At 33.0% G+C, this 16176-nt stretch overlaps 1 protein-coding gene across 3 annotated transcripts in view; it reads right to left on the reverse strand.

Moving 5' to 3' along the window:
• LOC126978524 (uncharacterized) overlaps nucleotides 1-16176 on the reverse strand; it is a 111393-nt gene that overhangs the window by 91585 nt on the left and 3632 nt on the right. Inside the window, exon 1 of one of the 3 annotated variants that reach the window (XM_050827381.1) lies at nucleotides 7798-7918. The exons of the other annotated variants lie outside the window; for them this stretch is intronic. Coding sequence (XP_050683338.1) covers nucleotides 7798-7868 — 71 coding nt within the window. The 5' untranslated portion in view covers nucleotides 7869-7918. Of the gene's footprint in view, nucleotides 1-7797; nucleotides 7919-16176 lie in introns of those variants that run through there. 3 annotated transcript variants of the gene reach the window in all.

Consider the following 16176-nt stretch of genomic DNA (forward strand, 5'->3'; position numbering starts at 1 on the left):
ACGTAAATATATAGTTGTAATATTCTGATGTAACTGAACTGAATAACGAAGATTTAAACATTAATTTTTTTACGCTTTGAAATTTATTGATCTTTAACAACCATAACGCATGGTTGACCTATTTTACTTCGAATATAAGGGACTCAATTAGTTTATTTACTTGGATTATTATATGACCTGCTTGTATTACTTAATAAAATGAATATAAATTTTTAACTCAATACATCACTAAACGACCTAAGGCGTAACGTAATCAATTTCTCGATTCGATTTCGAAAGCAGGACAAACCCAGCGTACGGGTCACCTGGTGTTAATTGATCAACGCCCACATTCTATTGCCACTAGAGGAATCACAGGAGCATTGCCGTTTTATTTGGAGGTACCCAAGTTGTATAGTCCCAGAAACATCGCATTAGGAAGCCCAGTCCACATCTTTGAAGTACGTGGTACACAGTTCCGTAAAAAAAGACACCGTGGAGAACGCCACACATCCAGATGGTGTGGATGATATTCTAATTTGTGGAGTGTCGTGTGAAGGTGAAATTTGGCGGCAAGAATCAGAATAGATGCGGTAAAAGACACTCAATGAAGCGACGTCTCTACGCAACGCCATGTGACCTAGTCGTTCACAGAGCAGTGGAACCCCGATAATTCGAGCAGCTGTGCGTTGCACGCGGTCAAATGGTTTGAGCTAATACTTCAGGGCGCACGTGTGGCCGGACCTGCGCTTTGTAGAGCGCTTGAATGTGGGCCGGCTTGAAGTATTGCCGTGCTCTAGTTTCTCTCCAGTTTCCTCGAAGCCAGTATGGTTTTGCCATCAAGAGTACTGCGGAATTGGCAATAACTCGAGATTTCTAGACCTAGTATTCCGATACTAGGCGAGGCTTTAAGGGAGGTGTTGTCGAAGAACGGTTATACGTCAAATGGGGTTTTTAATTAAGGGTGCCGAAGGAAAAAACCCGAATGCCTCATATGTCTATCTGTTTTTCTGCCCCTTAAGGTATATCTAATTCGACGCTATCATACCAGTCAGGTATATTTCGAAACCCAACTAATATGCCGTCACGGCAAACGGCGTGACGCTCTATGATACTGTCCTGCGTCCTGTACGCAAAGTTTCTCTTACTGTTGCTTCTCTTGATAAGATATAGGATATACTTCAAAGGTAGTACGGTGATAGGTTTAGATAGGTTCTGCTTATGGGATCTATAACAAAGTTAAGGAAGTTTTCAATTCTTAGCAGCAAATTAACGATTCTAGGCCGAATCTTTTTTATGCTATCCGGATATTTGAGTCACCTACCGTAACGTGGTTATGGTTAAGTAATTGTCGTAGTCGAATATGATGATAATCAATTGAACTCCTTAACGATTTAAAATAAGGGTGCGATCTGTGACAGAATTTCTAACTGCCTGTAATAAAATTGCAATGCGCTTACGTTTTAGTAGACCTACACAAATTTAGACAAATTATTAGTTAGTGTAGTTCAAATTCACTAAAAATCTAAAAATCTAAAAATAAAAAATACTTAACAAAAAACAACCGACTTCAAAAACACTATTCCAAATTATATGAACTAAAAAGTATAAAAATAATTACGTATATTTATACAATCTAATTAATAAATCTGATGATCGAAATCGGCTGGGGGATATTGAATTATCCGTGAATTTGTTGCGCACATACTTTTAGCAAATTGAAAACTTTTATGGTTTTTTCGTGGTTGCCATAGTCAGATGTAAATCTGATATGGGACCACACGGGCAGCACCAGCTTTCAAATAAACTAAGAATTATCAAAGTCGGTCCACCCAGTCCAAAGTCCTGAGGTAACAAACATAAATAACATACAGACGAATTGAGAATCTCCTCCTTTTTTTTAAGTCGTTTAAAAAGAGCGACTCTATTGTTTTCATTACTGACTGTGTCCTTTTATCTGTCCCATTTTGACAAGCGGGTCTTTTCTGGGGCTTGTCAATAATATTGTAGCAAATGTAATGAAAATATGTTCGTTTTATTAAATTACTTCTACTTTTTGCATATCCTTACTATATAATAAAATAACCTAACCGATGACACCATCTTTTTTTTGAGTCGTTAATGTATTATTTAAGCACTTTTAATACCACACTTAGGCTTGTTGATTGACACACGACTATGGACAAAAGTGTGCTTACATTGTCTTTAAGAACACTTTTACCGTTCCATTATCAGACTGGGATTGATATGTCCATATATTGTATAGAACGTCATTGTCACCGACAAACTAGGTACCTAGTTGTTTACTTGACAATATGTTGAGCACTTTTTACAGTTATATTAAAGTCAAAGTCAAATAAACTTTATCCTTATTGTTTTAAACTAGTTATAATACCTAAAAATTGTTTTACTGTAATAGTTAAGTACCTCTTCCGTCTCAACATTGATTTTATTTGACATTTGATTGGAAGACAATGGTGGTCTTCCGCCACATAGAAACACTGTATTTGAAATCCACTTTGTTTAGCATATAGTATATTATAATGTGATATTTAATAATAATTATAATAATAATAATAAGCAGCTGTTTTGGGAACGGCACGCATCGTGCGGAAGTTCCTCCCTCAGTCTGTCGCCCTAACCATCGGCGGAATTGTCGTGAACCAACACCTGCGGGACTCTATTTTTTATATTTATATTTGTAATTTTTTTTATAAATATGTTATATATATAAATGTAGAAGATAAGATAAAATTACAATAAAGAGTTACATAATAATAATAGCCTTTAATAACAATCCTTAGATATTTTTTTTTACATTTAGTTTGCAGTAGACATTGACACAGATTGTTTTGCTTTCGCATAGGCCTCCCCCAGGCTCTTCCAGTGTTCTCGGTCGTGACATAATCTGCTCCACGTCATACCAGCGGCATCTTTTAAATCGTCGCTACAGAGAAGGAAAAAAAGACAGAGAGGGAGGCCGAGTCGTAGATTGTGATATAAATCTAGTTTAAATATATTATTATTATTAAATAATAATACCACAGCAAAGAGTCGTCGTATATCGTAGTAGGTATTGGCCGTTGTACCATTCGACATGATAATATGTTGACAGTACTCGTATATGTCTCGAATGTTCTCATGTTTGGCTTAATTTTCCACTTGCGCAACAAATAAACTTCTGGGTTCAAGCCAATTAATTTGACACGCACATACATAAATATAATACCCAGCTTTAGCTTCGTTTCAAATTATTGTACGGCCTGTACTTATATAATCTGTTTCTACATGAAATGAATTATGTAGCAAATTTTCAAATAAGGCTTAGATAAAATAAAAATCGCGAGAAGAAGATATACAAATTTTTTCGACAATTTCTGCGGTTGCATCAACAAACATGATCTCCTAAATTATTCTTTATTAATTTATGTAGAGGATAGATAGATCCTACATAATATAATATATATCAAAGGAAATTGTCAAACCAGGGCCAACTCGGCGCTCCTGTGAGTCCGAAGTATGACGTAATCATTTTAAGGGCTCTATTGTGCCCTTATTTAGTTTTCTTGCTAAATCTTGTACCATTGCCTCATAGCCTTCGAAGCAATCGCCTTATAAAGATGTAAGAAAATTTATTGAAGTAGGCGTTGTTACTATGCAGAAATCCTAATTATTCACATAGTTTTAGTTTTCTTTAGTGTTAATTCCGCCAATATTTGTCTTCAAACAATTCGACACGTGTTTCGCCTCTACACGAGGCATCAACAGGAGATGTTGACTCGCCAAACTCTGGCACAAGACTCAGCCATATTATAAAGATTACAAAGATGGAAAGATGAAAGTCTAAAGATGAAATCTAATTTGGATATATAGATATATTATTAAACTAAGTCGTAAATGTAGCTATCTTAATATAAAGAAAAGGTAAAATTTGGGTTTAAGATTCATTGTTTCGTATTCACTACAAGCAGACATTACTTGACATAAACAAAGATATATATAAATACATGGGCACGTAGTAACGATCCATTTCTCCCGTTTGATTTTGATATTGTTATTGCGCACTCACTTGGCTAACGAGATGTGTGGAAACGCAAAACTTTTAACGACTTCGCCTCGATGAAATTTTAATTTTGTTTATTTTACAATTAGTGCCCATTCTAGGTTTTGTTACAAATTCAAACTTATAAATATAATCCGGCCCGATTATGCTCAACTGTATTTATTTGAGATTTAAAAAAGTTATTTTATTGAGTCATCCTCGAAAGAGAAAAACTAATACGATATCAAGGGCTTACTAACGTAATAAATCTTTCACAAGGACTACCTACATGGAATCATATTTATAAATACAATTGTACATTTTTCTATAAACCAATGACTGAATACTCGTATGATGTGGGTAGAGTCTTTGAATGTTGTGCGCTGTAGGTACTCAACTTAAGCTCTCGACACGTGACTTCATTTTTCATTGATTGCTTCTGAAATTAGTTCTACGTTTGTCGTCCTCTTTCATTAATAAACAGAGCACTTTTTTTATTTGCTTTTTTCGGCTATATTTTCAAGTTAAACCAGTTCAAATTCCAGCGGGAGGCTCCTTTGCACAGGATGCCGGCTAGATAATGGTTAACACAACGACGCCTATTTCTGCCTTGAAGCAGTAATGTGTACGCATTACTGTGTTTCGGTCTGAAGGGCGCCGTAGCTAGTGAAATTATTGGGCAAATGAGACATAACATGTTATGTCTCTAGGTGATGAGCGCAGTTGTAGTGCGAATTTTTGGGGTTTTTTAAGAATCCTGAGCAGCACTGAATGGGCAGGGCGTATCAATTACCATCAGCTGAACGTCCTGCTCGTCGTGCTCCTTATTTCATAAAAAATGTGAATATGATAAAACGGAGATATTAATCTAATTTATTTATTTGTTAAGTACATAGTAATGCCTACGTCTTTCGTTGTGAAAATCATGGGTAGGTTGATGATTGCACGGCTATGCAATAACGGCAGATTATACGCTGGTCACGAATAGCATATGTATTTTTTATTATTATTGAACTAACATACAATAATTTATTGCTCTTATTATATACAATAATACTTATTAATATTTTGTGCCGTGGTTGTGTGTGTGTGTGTGTGTCTTTAGTAATTCTCAACTACTCGATTACAAAATATTTTATATTATTTGCTTTTCGAAAGAATTTTAGTGTTGGACGAATATATCTGTTGGTAAGAAATTTTTATTAAAGCTCTAACGGTACGACATACCACCGTATTCTGGGCATAGATAGAGTTAGTAATTGGGATATTAAAAAAGGCAGTATGCCTTGTACGCTTATTCGGGACTCTAAATTGTATAAATAAAGATGTTAGTTCGGGAAGTTAATTATGTTGTTGCACACGTAATACAGAAATAACATATCGAGTAAAGTTCGCCGGTCTTTTATAGCGGCTACAGGATTAATCATAACTTGAAGCATAATACCGAAAGCGATATTCTAATACCTTTACAAATTTTCTCTTTTTTCTCTTTTACGTCTATATATTTCCTATAATATGGGTTCCAGATATTACAGTAGTTCTGACACTACGAACATAATATGAGAAGTAAGAAGTAATGTAAATAGGGGCGGTTTCACTGCTAGTGATCCCCTAGTTTGACTTCTAAGTTCTAATGATTCAATGACATTGCTCAAGATCTGAAAACTATCGCTTTTTTATGAGATAACAGGATCTCCGCCACTCATCCTCCTTTTACAACAACAGACAAATTACATTGGAATGTTTAATATTTCTATTAAAATCTAATCTAATCAGTTATTAGGGCTTTTAGCAGTGGAATACGATTTTAAAATGTAAGGCGACTGGTTAAAATCTATTGCCTATTAATAAACGTGAGACAGCAGTAATCAATACTTTACAGCGTTGTATTGCAGCCAAGTCTTATTATAATATCTCTTACCCACCCTGAATTTGCCCGGTTTCTATTTGCAAATTTTTGAATGAACAAGAATGATAAAAATATTACTAACTGACCCAAAAAACGTTGAATCGCCATATTATAAAGTAATAAAAAATTTATAAAATTAAAATTTTTGGGGTATAAAAAATATATGACGATTGACTCTCAGAGCTACCGAATATATCGTACTACAATATACATTAAATTCGATTACCATCATGCAACTCTATTGCGTCTCTGTGGATGGAATATTAAAATTGCGATACAACAATAGGTGTTGATCGTAGACGGGTGAAAATTTGAAGTTGTGTGTATTTTTAATGCGGCATCATGATAAAATAAAAATATAAAATAGTTTAACCGTTTCGAAGGAGTTTGGTAACAAACACCGGGACGCGACAATTTTGTATATAAGGTACTGACGTTATTTTAGAATTAGTTAAAATGATCAAATCCAAAATAGCTACTTAGTAATACATATTCAAATGCAATCTACTCTACTATCGATGGATCGCCGTGGAAGCTACAACGTACCTCATAATATGAACACAATTTTTTTTTCTTTATATTAATGGGGCCAATAAAGTAAGTAAGGTAAGTGGGTCCTTTGGTGAAAACTGAACGGCTGAGATTAGTGTTCCCGTGATTGTCAGCAATACCAGAAAATAATAGGCGCGTATAAGGTAAATAATTTGTATCACTGAATCAAAACGACGATGTCAAAACATAATGGCATTTCTGTAAGATGATATTAACATTAATTGAAAGAGGAATTAATATAATAATTATAATCACGTCTAAGTGAAACAAACATTATGTAACATTTCCCAAATTTCCTGCCACTGTGTGAACGTGTTCAAAGGAATTTACGACCGTTTATAAAAGGCACGGTACCTACTCATCTATTGGTGTAAGAAGTCGTTACTCTACTTCACGTGCAAGAGTTTGGAAATCTCTTCCTTGTTCTAAAATTTACTCCAGTTTATTTTTAGGAAAGAAGCAATTTGGTGCATTTGTTATGGAATGCAAATGTGACTAAGAACTTGTTAAGCTATCAGTATCTATTATCAAATATAGGAAAAAGAATGGAGGACTTGCGAATGATCAACGCTTACTATGTATAGATAAACCAAATCTGTAGTTTATATTTTTAATTGATAATGAACATGTGGGTTAGCTGATGGTAAAAGATCATTTTCATATTTACTCTCATAACTCTCATATGAAAAAGACCACCCAAAAAGACCGCGCAAGTTCAAACCGAAGAAAACATTACACGTATACGACGTGTAATGTTTTCTTCAGAATATAATAAAAGCTTTCTTGTGTTTATCTTTGCACTAGTAATTGTATAAAACAAGAGGTAGTTTCAATGTTGTGAACGCAGTAACAAATTCACTGTAATCACCGTTCTATCCATTAATTGTCACAATCAATGCTTATTTTTAATTCAATACTCGTTTTGGAACACTTTTGTTTTGGAAGATTAATTATCACCACTTATTGTCTCTCATCATTTATTCAAGATAGTATGGATTATGTAAGCATTGTAATATTTTTGCATACTTCGCACTAGGAAGAAGTTAGATTACTACGCACTGTACTGTGTATTATAAAAATTCATAATTGAAGTATTTAAATATTATTTCGTAAACAGCGAGAGAATCAACACAAATGCGCTAAAAATCTATTTATAATTCTACCTAACCCATCATAATAAATTTTCTATTTAATAGTTATATCAGTATAATTTGTAACACATTAGGTAGACACTACGCCAGTTTGCAATACGCACGGATATTCACAGGCACAGGTTCATGAAACATATATTAATAGGGTTGCATCCACTAAATACCTGGTATATGTGGAGTTTGAGCGCACGATAGACTTTCCCGGGGCATCACCCTTGCAACAATTGCTGCCCATTGCTTTGGCGGGAGCTCATAGTCGTTCGGATAGAGTAAGCGATGGCTAACTGCGTACTGAAAGCTGAGATATTTTTACAGAAGCGACGCCAGCGCCGATCTTGTTTACCCTTCACTGTCTTGAAAGATTAACTTCATTCTTATTTTTGATTATGAAAGTATTTAAGCGTTAGCAATGGCGTAATAAATATTAGATTTATAATTATAATTCTGATTATTATAGATAGTAGGTAGTCTGAAATACACATAAATCTATTGTATGTATAAATATCTACTAGATGGGTAAAATTGAATGCTTGTAAACAGATAGATATGTAAGGATACATTTTTTTTATAATCATTAGTCTAGTGCTGCCATCCCTATTACCAAATATTATAAATAGGTAGGTATAATTATTAATCTAGAATTTAGTAATATTTAGTAGTAAGCGCTTTACATAGTGTCTCATCTCTGTATGTTCACGAGTAATACGTTTCAACTGTTAATCGTTAAAAGTTCTAGAACTTTGCTCTAGATGGCGCGCATCGGTAGATCATTCTTATGATAACCTCATGTTTATTTTGGGCGGTTAGAGCAGAATATTATGTATAATATTGAATTCTCTATACTTCGGAGCACAACTGTTGTAGATATTATCATTCTTACGACTAAATAATAAACTTCAAACCCACCAATCGGATCATGGGGTATCTAAAAGTGGAGAGTTATTGTACAACCACTGAGCACCTGAGGTAGATATTTAGATACTGTATAACTTATATATTATTATGATTAAAAAACATTGTCATTCTGAAAATGAATTCTAGTATTTTCCGTTCAGTTAGATAGTTCCGCCACAGATAGCAAAATCGCTATCATATTATTTATACTATAACACAGCCAATTATTTGGCAACCCCTGCTTCTTTTGAGCAGTTTAGTTGTAAGTCGATAACCACTGCTTCTATTGAGCAGTGTACTAATTTAAGCAAAGATTTGGAATAGTTTCCAAAAAATTAAACAATAAGACAATAGGGGACTCCTCTAGCAGTGTAAAAACACAATGTAATATAACAAGTACTAGAATAAGTAATAATTATAAATTGCAAACCTGATGAACCAAAACATGCAAGGATTATTAGGTAAAGAACTTGAACTGGAGTTATTTATAAATCATAAAGATATACATATTTTATGTTTAACAGAGCACTGGCTCAGAAAATATGAGCTCATCTTTAACTTCAGTGGTCATCAGGTGGCAAGTGCGTTTAGCAGAGAAAAAGCTACACGTGGAGGCTCTCTTATTCTTGTAAGTAAATTATTTAAATTCAAAGAACGAGAAGATATTGTGGGCCTCTCTGTTGAACGTACAATTGAAATAGCCTGTGCAGAGCTCAAGTGCGCCATTGTTGTTAGTATATACAGACCCCCAGATGCAGTATATGAATTATTTGAAAGTGTATTGGAGGAGGTTTTATTAAAATTATCTGAGTCTAAGAAGTATATCATGATATGTGGTGATTTTAATATTAATTTATTAGAAAAATCCTCAACCAGTATTAGATTCAGATCTTTATTCAAATGATATGATTTAACCAATATTTACTTAGAGCCTACTAGAGTAACTGGCACCTCCAAAAGCTGTATTGATAACATATTTACCAATTATAAACCCATTTCTCAGGCAATAATTAACAAGCTGAGTTCAGACCACTTTGGTCAGTTAGCCTCTTTTAATATTGAGGTCAATAAATGTACTAAAATTAAAAAGTTTAGGTTTGTTCCTGTGAATAATAGGCGAATGGAGAAATATAGAGGCAATGTGTCAGTTAAACTCTCAAATTTGGATTTATTCAAATATAATATTAATCCAAATGAAATGTATGATATGTTATTTAAAATAATTAAAACAGAGTTTGCTTCTATATTTACTTCTAAGACAGTCAAATCAGGTGGTCTCCTGTCATTTAATGATTGGGCAACAGCTGGCATTCATAGGAGCAGACAAAGACTATATGAACTGTATAGTGAGAGATCATTGTATAATCATGATACATCTTTTCTCGAGTATGTTAAAAAATACTCTAAATTATTTAAAAGTGTTTGTTCTATTGCAAAGTCTATGCATATCAGACAAATAATTAAAAATGCACCAAATAAAATAAAGATGACTTGGAATGTTATTAACTGGGAATCTGGAAGATTGAAAGACCGCAACATTGAATATAATCTATCAATAAACAATACAATAATTCAATCTCAGCAGGAAGTTGCTACTGCTTTTGAGATTTTTTTTTCTGAGATTCCAGTTTCTATCACAAACACTCTTGTCTCCTCCACCAGTGTTGCTGAGTCACTTCTTCTGGAAAATGTTATAGGATGTCAACAAAGTTTCAATTTTAGTTTTGTTAGCCCTGGAGAAATAATTAAAACTTTTAAATCTCTGCTGACATATGGGGCATTTCTGTTAAAATAATAAGTTCAATAATTGATGTCATAGCACCATATCTTGCAATAGTATTTAATAATTGTATTAATCGTGCCGTGTTTCCTGACCTTCTGAAACATAGTAAAATTACACCAATATTTAAGTCGGGATGCTCTTCTGACCCGAACAACTATCGTCCTGTGTCGGTTTTGCCGACCCTTAGTAAAATTTTTGAAAAAATAATTTTAAGCCAAATGCTTACTTACTTTAACTCTCATAAGTTACTTCATTTGAAACAATTTGACTTTACTAGGGGACTTTCAACAACGGATGCAGGTGTTGAGCTGATCAAGAATATTTTTGATGCCTGGGAGGAATCGCAGAATGCACTTGGCATCTTCTGTGATTTATCTAAGGCTTTTGATTGTGTTCAACATTCAACGCTGGTCAGGAAGCTATACCACTATGGCATAAAAGGAACTTCGCTCGATCTTCTGACTTCATATCTAAACAATAGAATTCAGAGGGTCGACGTGAATGGCAGGGGATCTCCTGGGACTCCTCTCAGTATGGGGGTACCACAAGGGTCTATTCTTGGACCGTTCCTCTTCCTTATCTATATAAATGATCTTCCTAATCTTATAGAGAAAAAACATAAGGTAGTATTGTTTGCGGACGACACTTCACTGATTTTCAAAGTGAAAAGAAACCAAGCTATGTATGACGAAGTGAACGATATTTTATCTGACATCGTGTACTGGTTTAGCGCTAATAACCTATTGTTAAATAGCAAGAAAACTAAATTCATTAAATTTACCGTACCAAATGTCAAAAATGTAAATGCAAATGTTTTGTTAAACGGAGAGGTGATAGAACCGGTGGAATCTGCTATATTTCTTGGCATAACTCTAGATTCCAAATTACAATGGGGCCCCCATATTGAAGGATTGGCGAAGAATCTTAGTTCTGCAGCATACGCGGTTAAAAAAATTAGACAATTAACTGACATAGATACGGCGCGACTAGTATACTTTAGTTATTTCCATAGTATTATGTCCTATGGTATATTGCTATGGGGCAACGCTGCTGATATTAATACAATATTTGTGCTGCAGAAGAGGGCTATTCGCGCTATTTATAACCTAGGTCCTAGAGAATCATTGAGAGCAAAATTCAAAGAAATTAACATCTTGACTGTTGCTTCTCAATATATTCTTGATAATGTAATGTATGTTCATAGGCACATAAGTGAATTTGCCAGAAACTGTCATAACCATAATGTTAACACCAGGAACAGACATAAACTGAAGATGCCTACTACTCGGCTTAGTTAGTAAGTCTTTTGTGGGGCGATGTATATGCTTTTACAACAAGATCCCAGAAAATGTTCAAAACAAAGGTGTTACGTTATTCAAAAGAATTATTAAAAAACGTTTGTGTGGTAAAGGTTACTATAACATAAATGACTTTCTTAATGATACCACAGATTGGGAATGGAGCGACCGCCCTCAGGCTAATAATAAGTTTAATTGTACAATGTTACTTTGTAAATGTTACTTTAATTGTAAAACATATTTTTGATGAAAAAAAAAAGCCCGCTGAGTTTGTTGCGCCCATTCTTCTCAGGCCTGAGGCATTCACTTTGGAATGGGTGGTAGTTTTTTTTGACTTTCAATAAGTGATTTCACATCCTATTTTGAATAAAAATATTTGAATTTGAATTTGAATTAGAATAAAGTAATAGTATAGAAGTTTTACTAAGTTACACCTTTTGGAGAAGTAGCTACTTTAGCTGCCACCAGGTCACAGCTACGGTGGACTCATATTTTTTTCACCTCATAAAAAATCCCATCACGTGAGCCTACTTCCCGTTTGCCCCCTTTTATATAAAAAAATAGGTGAAAATGACAACAAATTCTCTAAAAAACATTTATTGCTAGGTTTTTAAATGTTGTACAAAATATAGTTAAGTATAAATATAATATGTAGGTACTTATATCAAAGAAAAGTGCGTTTTATATTTTACACTATAAATCTTATAGAAGACGAGTACCTATTAAAATATTAAAACAACGTGATTTTTTTTACATTAAATGATAAGCTCGATTAAACTATAAGAAAAAAAACTGAAAATGTACGCGATCTAGGTGTTAAATAACTCTTATTCATGTATTAAGAATGTCATGTAAATTAAATTACTAAATGGAATAATACATATCAGACCTTTAGTTTATTTATTTACCAAGTATAATACCTGTGTATGATACAGAGGTACCTACATGATTATATATTATTAATAGTCATGCCTAGAATATAAAAAAATTATGGAAGTTAAATTATATATTATATTTAAAATAAAAAAATGAGTTTCCAATAAAAGTAATTGAAGTAACCAATAATAAAGTTACGACAGTTTTTTCAATAATTTCTTGATTACTATTACATAGCTAATAAGAGTTAATAGTTTTTCTAGCCTCATCAATCTATTTCTAAGAATCATAAATGCATGGTTAAGTATTTAAGTAAATGCTAAGTGTCAACTTAAGGTACTTATGTACTTTCTATGTTAGCTTAACCTACATCGTATGTAGAGTCGAGTTTTAGTGTTAAAACGTTAGTTAAATTCGTATCGCAATCTTAACAATTAAAAGCACCTAATTTAAGTTGTGACTATTTACATAAGTTGTGCCGGGTACCAAACAACAATTAGCAAAGACCTTTATTACTAAAAGTCACCTAGTCCAGGATAACGATATACGATACCTTTTTCGAATTGGTGTTGAATTATGTGTGTGTTGTTTTGTTTATACGTTTACTAATATATTTAATGAGCTATGATGGTTTTACAATTGCAAGAAGGATGTTAAATTATTTAGCCTTCATTTTAGTTCAAATTTGTCATAGGGCAATCGTAACTTATAGCGTTATACTTATATGGAAAAGTTAAGTTTTTATATAATAATATTGACTGACATAATATAGAAATAATACAAGTTGGAGCATTTCTCTACGTGCATGATTGCGAAGCAATTTGAAGACGTAGGTCAGTTTCCGTACTTTTCCGGAAAAAATGTGTGTATGATTTGAAATGTTTAACTTTTCGTCTATCATAATGCCCAAGTCAGTCATCTTGAAGGTCAGTCCTTTTAGGCCGGTGGTTACCTACCATCAAGTGCAACGATGGTACAGTAGGTATGTTTCGAGGAGTTTAAATTAAGCTTTTGATTATGAATCTTCTTAAGATAATATGATAAATGAAACAAAGTCACATCCGCTGGCTAACGGACCCGCTAGTTGATTTATAATTCCAATTATAATATCAATGCAGGTGAGATCAAACACAATATAATGCAAATATTTGCAGTCTAAACATAGTTGTTGACAAAAGAGTAAAGCAGCTCTCACTAATTTAGATAATATAAATACGGTAAGTGTGATTAATTACAAATTTCAAATGGTTTTCAATTTTATTGGTATCAAAGCAAAGCTTGCTAAGATGAAAGGGTTTTGATATTATTGCATAATATTCATATTTCTGTGGTAACTCAATGAGATGAGAGATATATTTCTATTGATCTTACTCCTGTTGATATAGAAATGTGTGAACCACGTCGAAAGAAAATGAAGACCGAGATACATTCCATAAGCAACCTGAAAACATTTCAAAACTATCCAACACATTTCCAAATGCAAAAAGTGGCAAAGCATAAATTAGCTATTTATCATTTTATATCATTTTACAAACAAGGGCCTTAAGTTTTAAGGTAAGCTTAAGGTTTCCAATATTTTATTTCACTCTACGAAAATGTTATTTCGAATAATCGATTTCGGTTGGCAAGGCAACTTTAATCGTTGTTAATTCATTAAATTATGCATTCTTTCTAATTCTTCTCGGTAAAAGAAATAATTTTAGACTTATTGTTTGTTAATCACATTACAAGACATGAAATTAGAATGGCGTTTTGATCATGTAAATTATCTGTAAGCTAACAATAAAGCATATCCATAGTAATGACGTACAATCTAATGAAGTCAGACAAGTTTATTTCTTACTATGCTTGTGTCGATAGAGTTATATGGCTGGGTGCTGAGTTTTGCTGAGAGGATCATTCTTGGGTATGGTTTTGTTAAGAGGTCACCTTCATAAGAATCGTCACCGGCTAAAAAAACCAACGTTTTGTCGCATAACATCGTATATGACAATTATATTGTACATTTGAACTGTATAAAAAGCACGTCTGGGAAAGATAAGTGATTGTTTAACTTATATACACATAATATTTTCGTATGAATTTGACTGAATGACGGTTTGAGACAAAAACGTTACCCTGGGAATTGTAATAATATGTATAAATACTAGTTGACCCGATAGACTTCGTACTGCCTCAATGGATAAATAAAAAATCTAAACTTTTGTTTAAAATAAACTTAAAACCAAGAAAATGAATCCTTTTTAATTAAAACAAATAAAAAAATGCTCGGTATGAATGATTTTTTTAAATTATTTTAGATTACACATAGTTATGATACAGTCTGTTAATCAATTTAAATCTTTCTGATATATTTTTGGTGCGGTCAGATTGAGAAATTTAATTTGTGACAAAACTTAAGATTTATTAATCTATATAAAAATAATCTGATAGATATTTAAAAACTGTAGTTATTCTACCAACTATAGTTAGCTGAAATTATGTTTATTTTTTACCTCCTGAGAGATAGAAAGATATATAGATTTCTAAATAGTTATTTATTTTAAACTATTATTTCAATTTGATTTCTGAGCGATTGCGGACACCAATCAATTAAAGGAAGAACAGAATTTTTGTTTATATTAATTTTTTTCCTAGAATTTTCATATTTATTCACCTTTCAAACCTTCCCTAGATCTTCACAAATAATTCAGGACCAAAATTAGCCAAATCGGTCCAGTCGTTCTCGAGTTTTAGCGAGACTAACGAACAGAAATTCATTTTTACATATATAGATAAATCATTTATACAGGTAGCAGTGCAATCATCTGTTATTTAATACGGGTTGTTAATAAAAATATATTCAAGCTTACGATTCACTTTGTTTGTTACGTACAATTACTTTATTTTTAGAGGATAATAGTCTGTAGTACAATCTAGTTTCTTTTTCGTCAATTAATGGTGTCCTACTTTAAAAGAAAAAATTATTTGTTTAAATTAGGTAGGTATTTAATTTCAACCATAAATGAGCTGGAGGGTGGATATGGTTTTAAACCCTACTTTAAAGCAAGCATTTGAAAAGATCAGCCCCATATGATATTGACAGGTCATGGTCTACTTTTATTAGGAAACATCCTGGCCGATATTTTGGATACAGGATGTCCCAGAACGTAACGATAACCTGGTATAGGGGAAAATGCCGTCTTATGCTGAGGAATCGGGATGCTATTGTTAGAACTCCTATGTGTTTACTTTGTGTTACTTGTTCAAAACAAATATTGTTTCGATATCAGCTGCTTTCCCCATAGCATAATTCCATATGACATAATGCCATGGAAATAACTGAAATAAATCAATATCACTGTGTTAGTATCAGTGTGATTTTTAATTATTCTGATAGTAAAAGTAGCAGCACTGAGTTTATTTGAGATTTCCTCAATATGAGCACCCTGTTGTAGTTCTTCATCTCATATTATTCTAAGAAACGAAATAGAATTCAATACATTTTATTTTGCTCGCGTTACGTGAGAAATTATTCACCCAGAACGATTTAGAAATGTTTTTCACGGATAGGTTTATTTTATTTTAATTCTGTGAATGTCTATCAATATTATAAACTAATGAAACAATTTCACATTCTTTAGAAGCTACAAATGGCCTACTTACGAAAGGTACTTTACCCAATTAGAAAAAGACATATAGTGTAATGATTA

This window comes from Leptidea sinapis, chromosome Z (genome assembly GCF_905404315.1).
Source record: "Leptidea sinapis chromosome Z, ilLepSina1.1, whole genome shotgun sequence".
NCBI lineage: Eukaryota > Metazoa > Arthropoda > Insecta > Lepidoptera > Pieridae > Leptidea > Leptidea sinapis.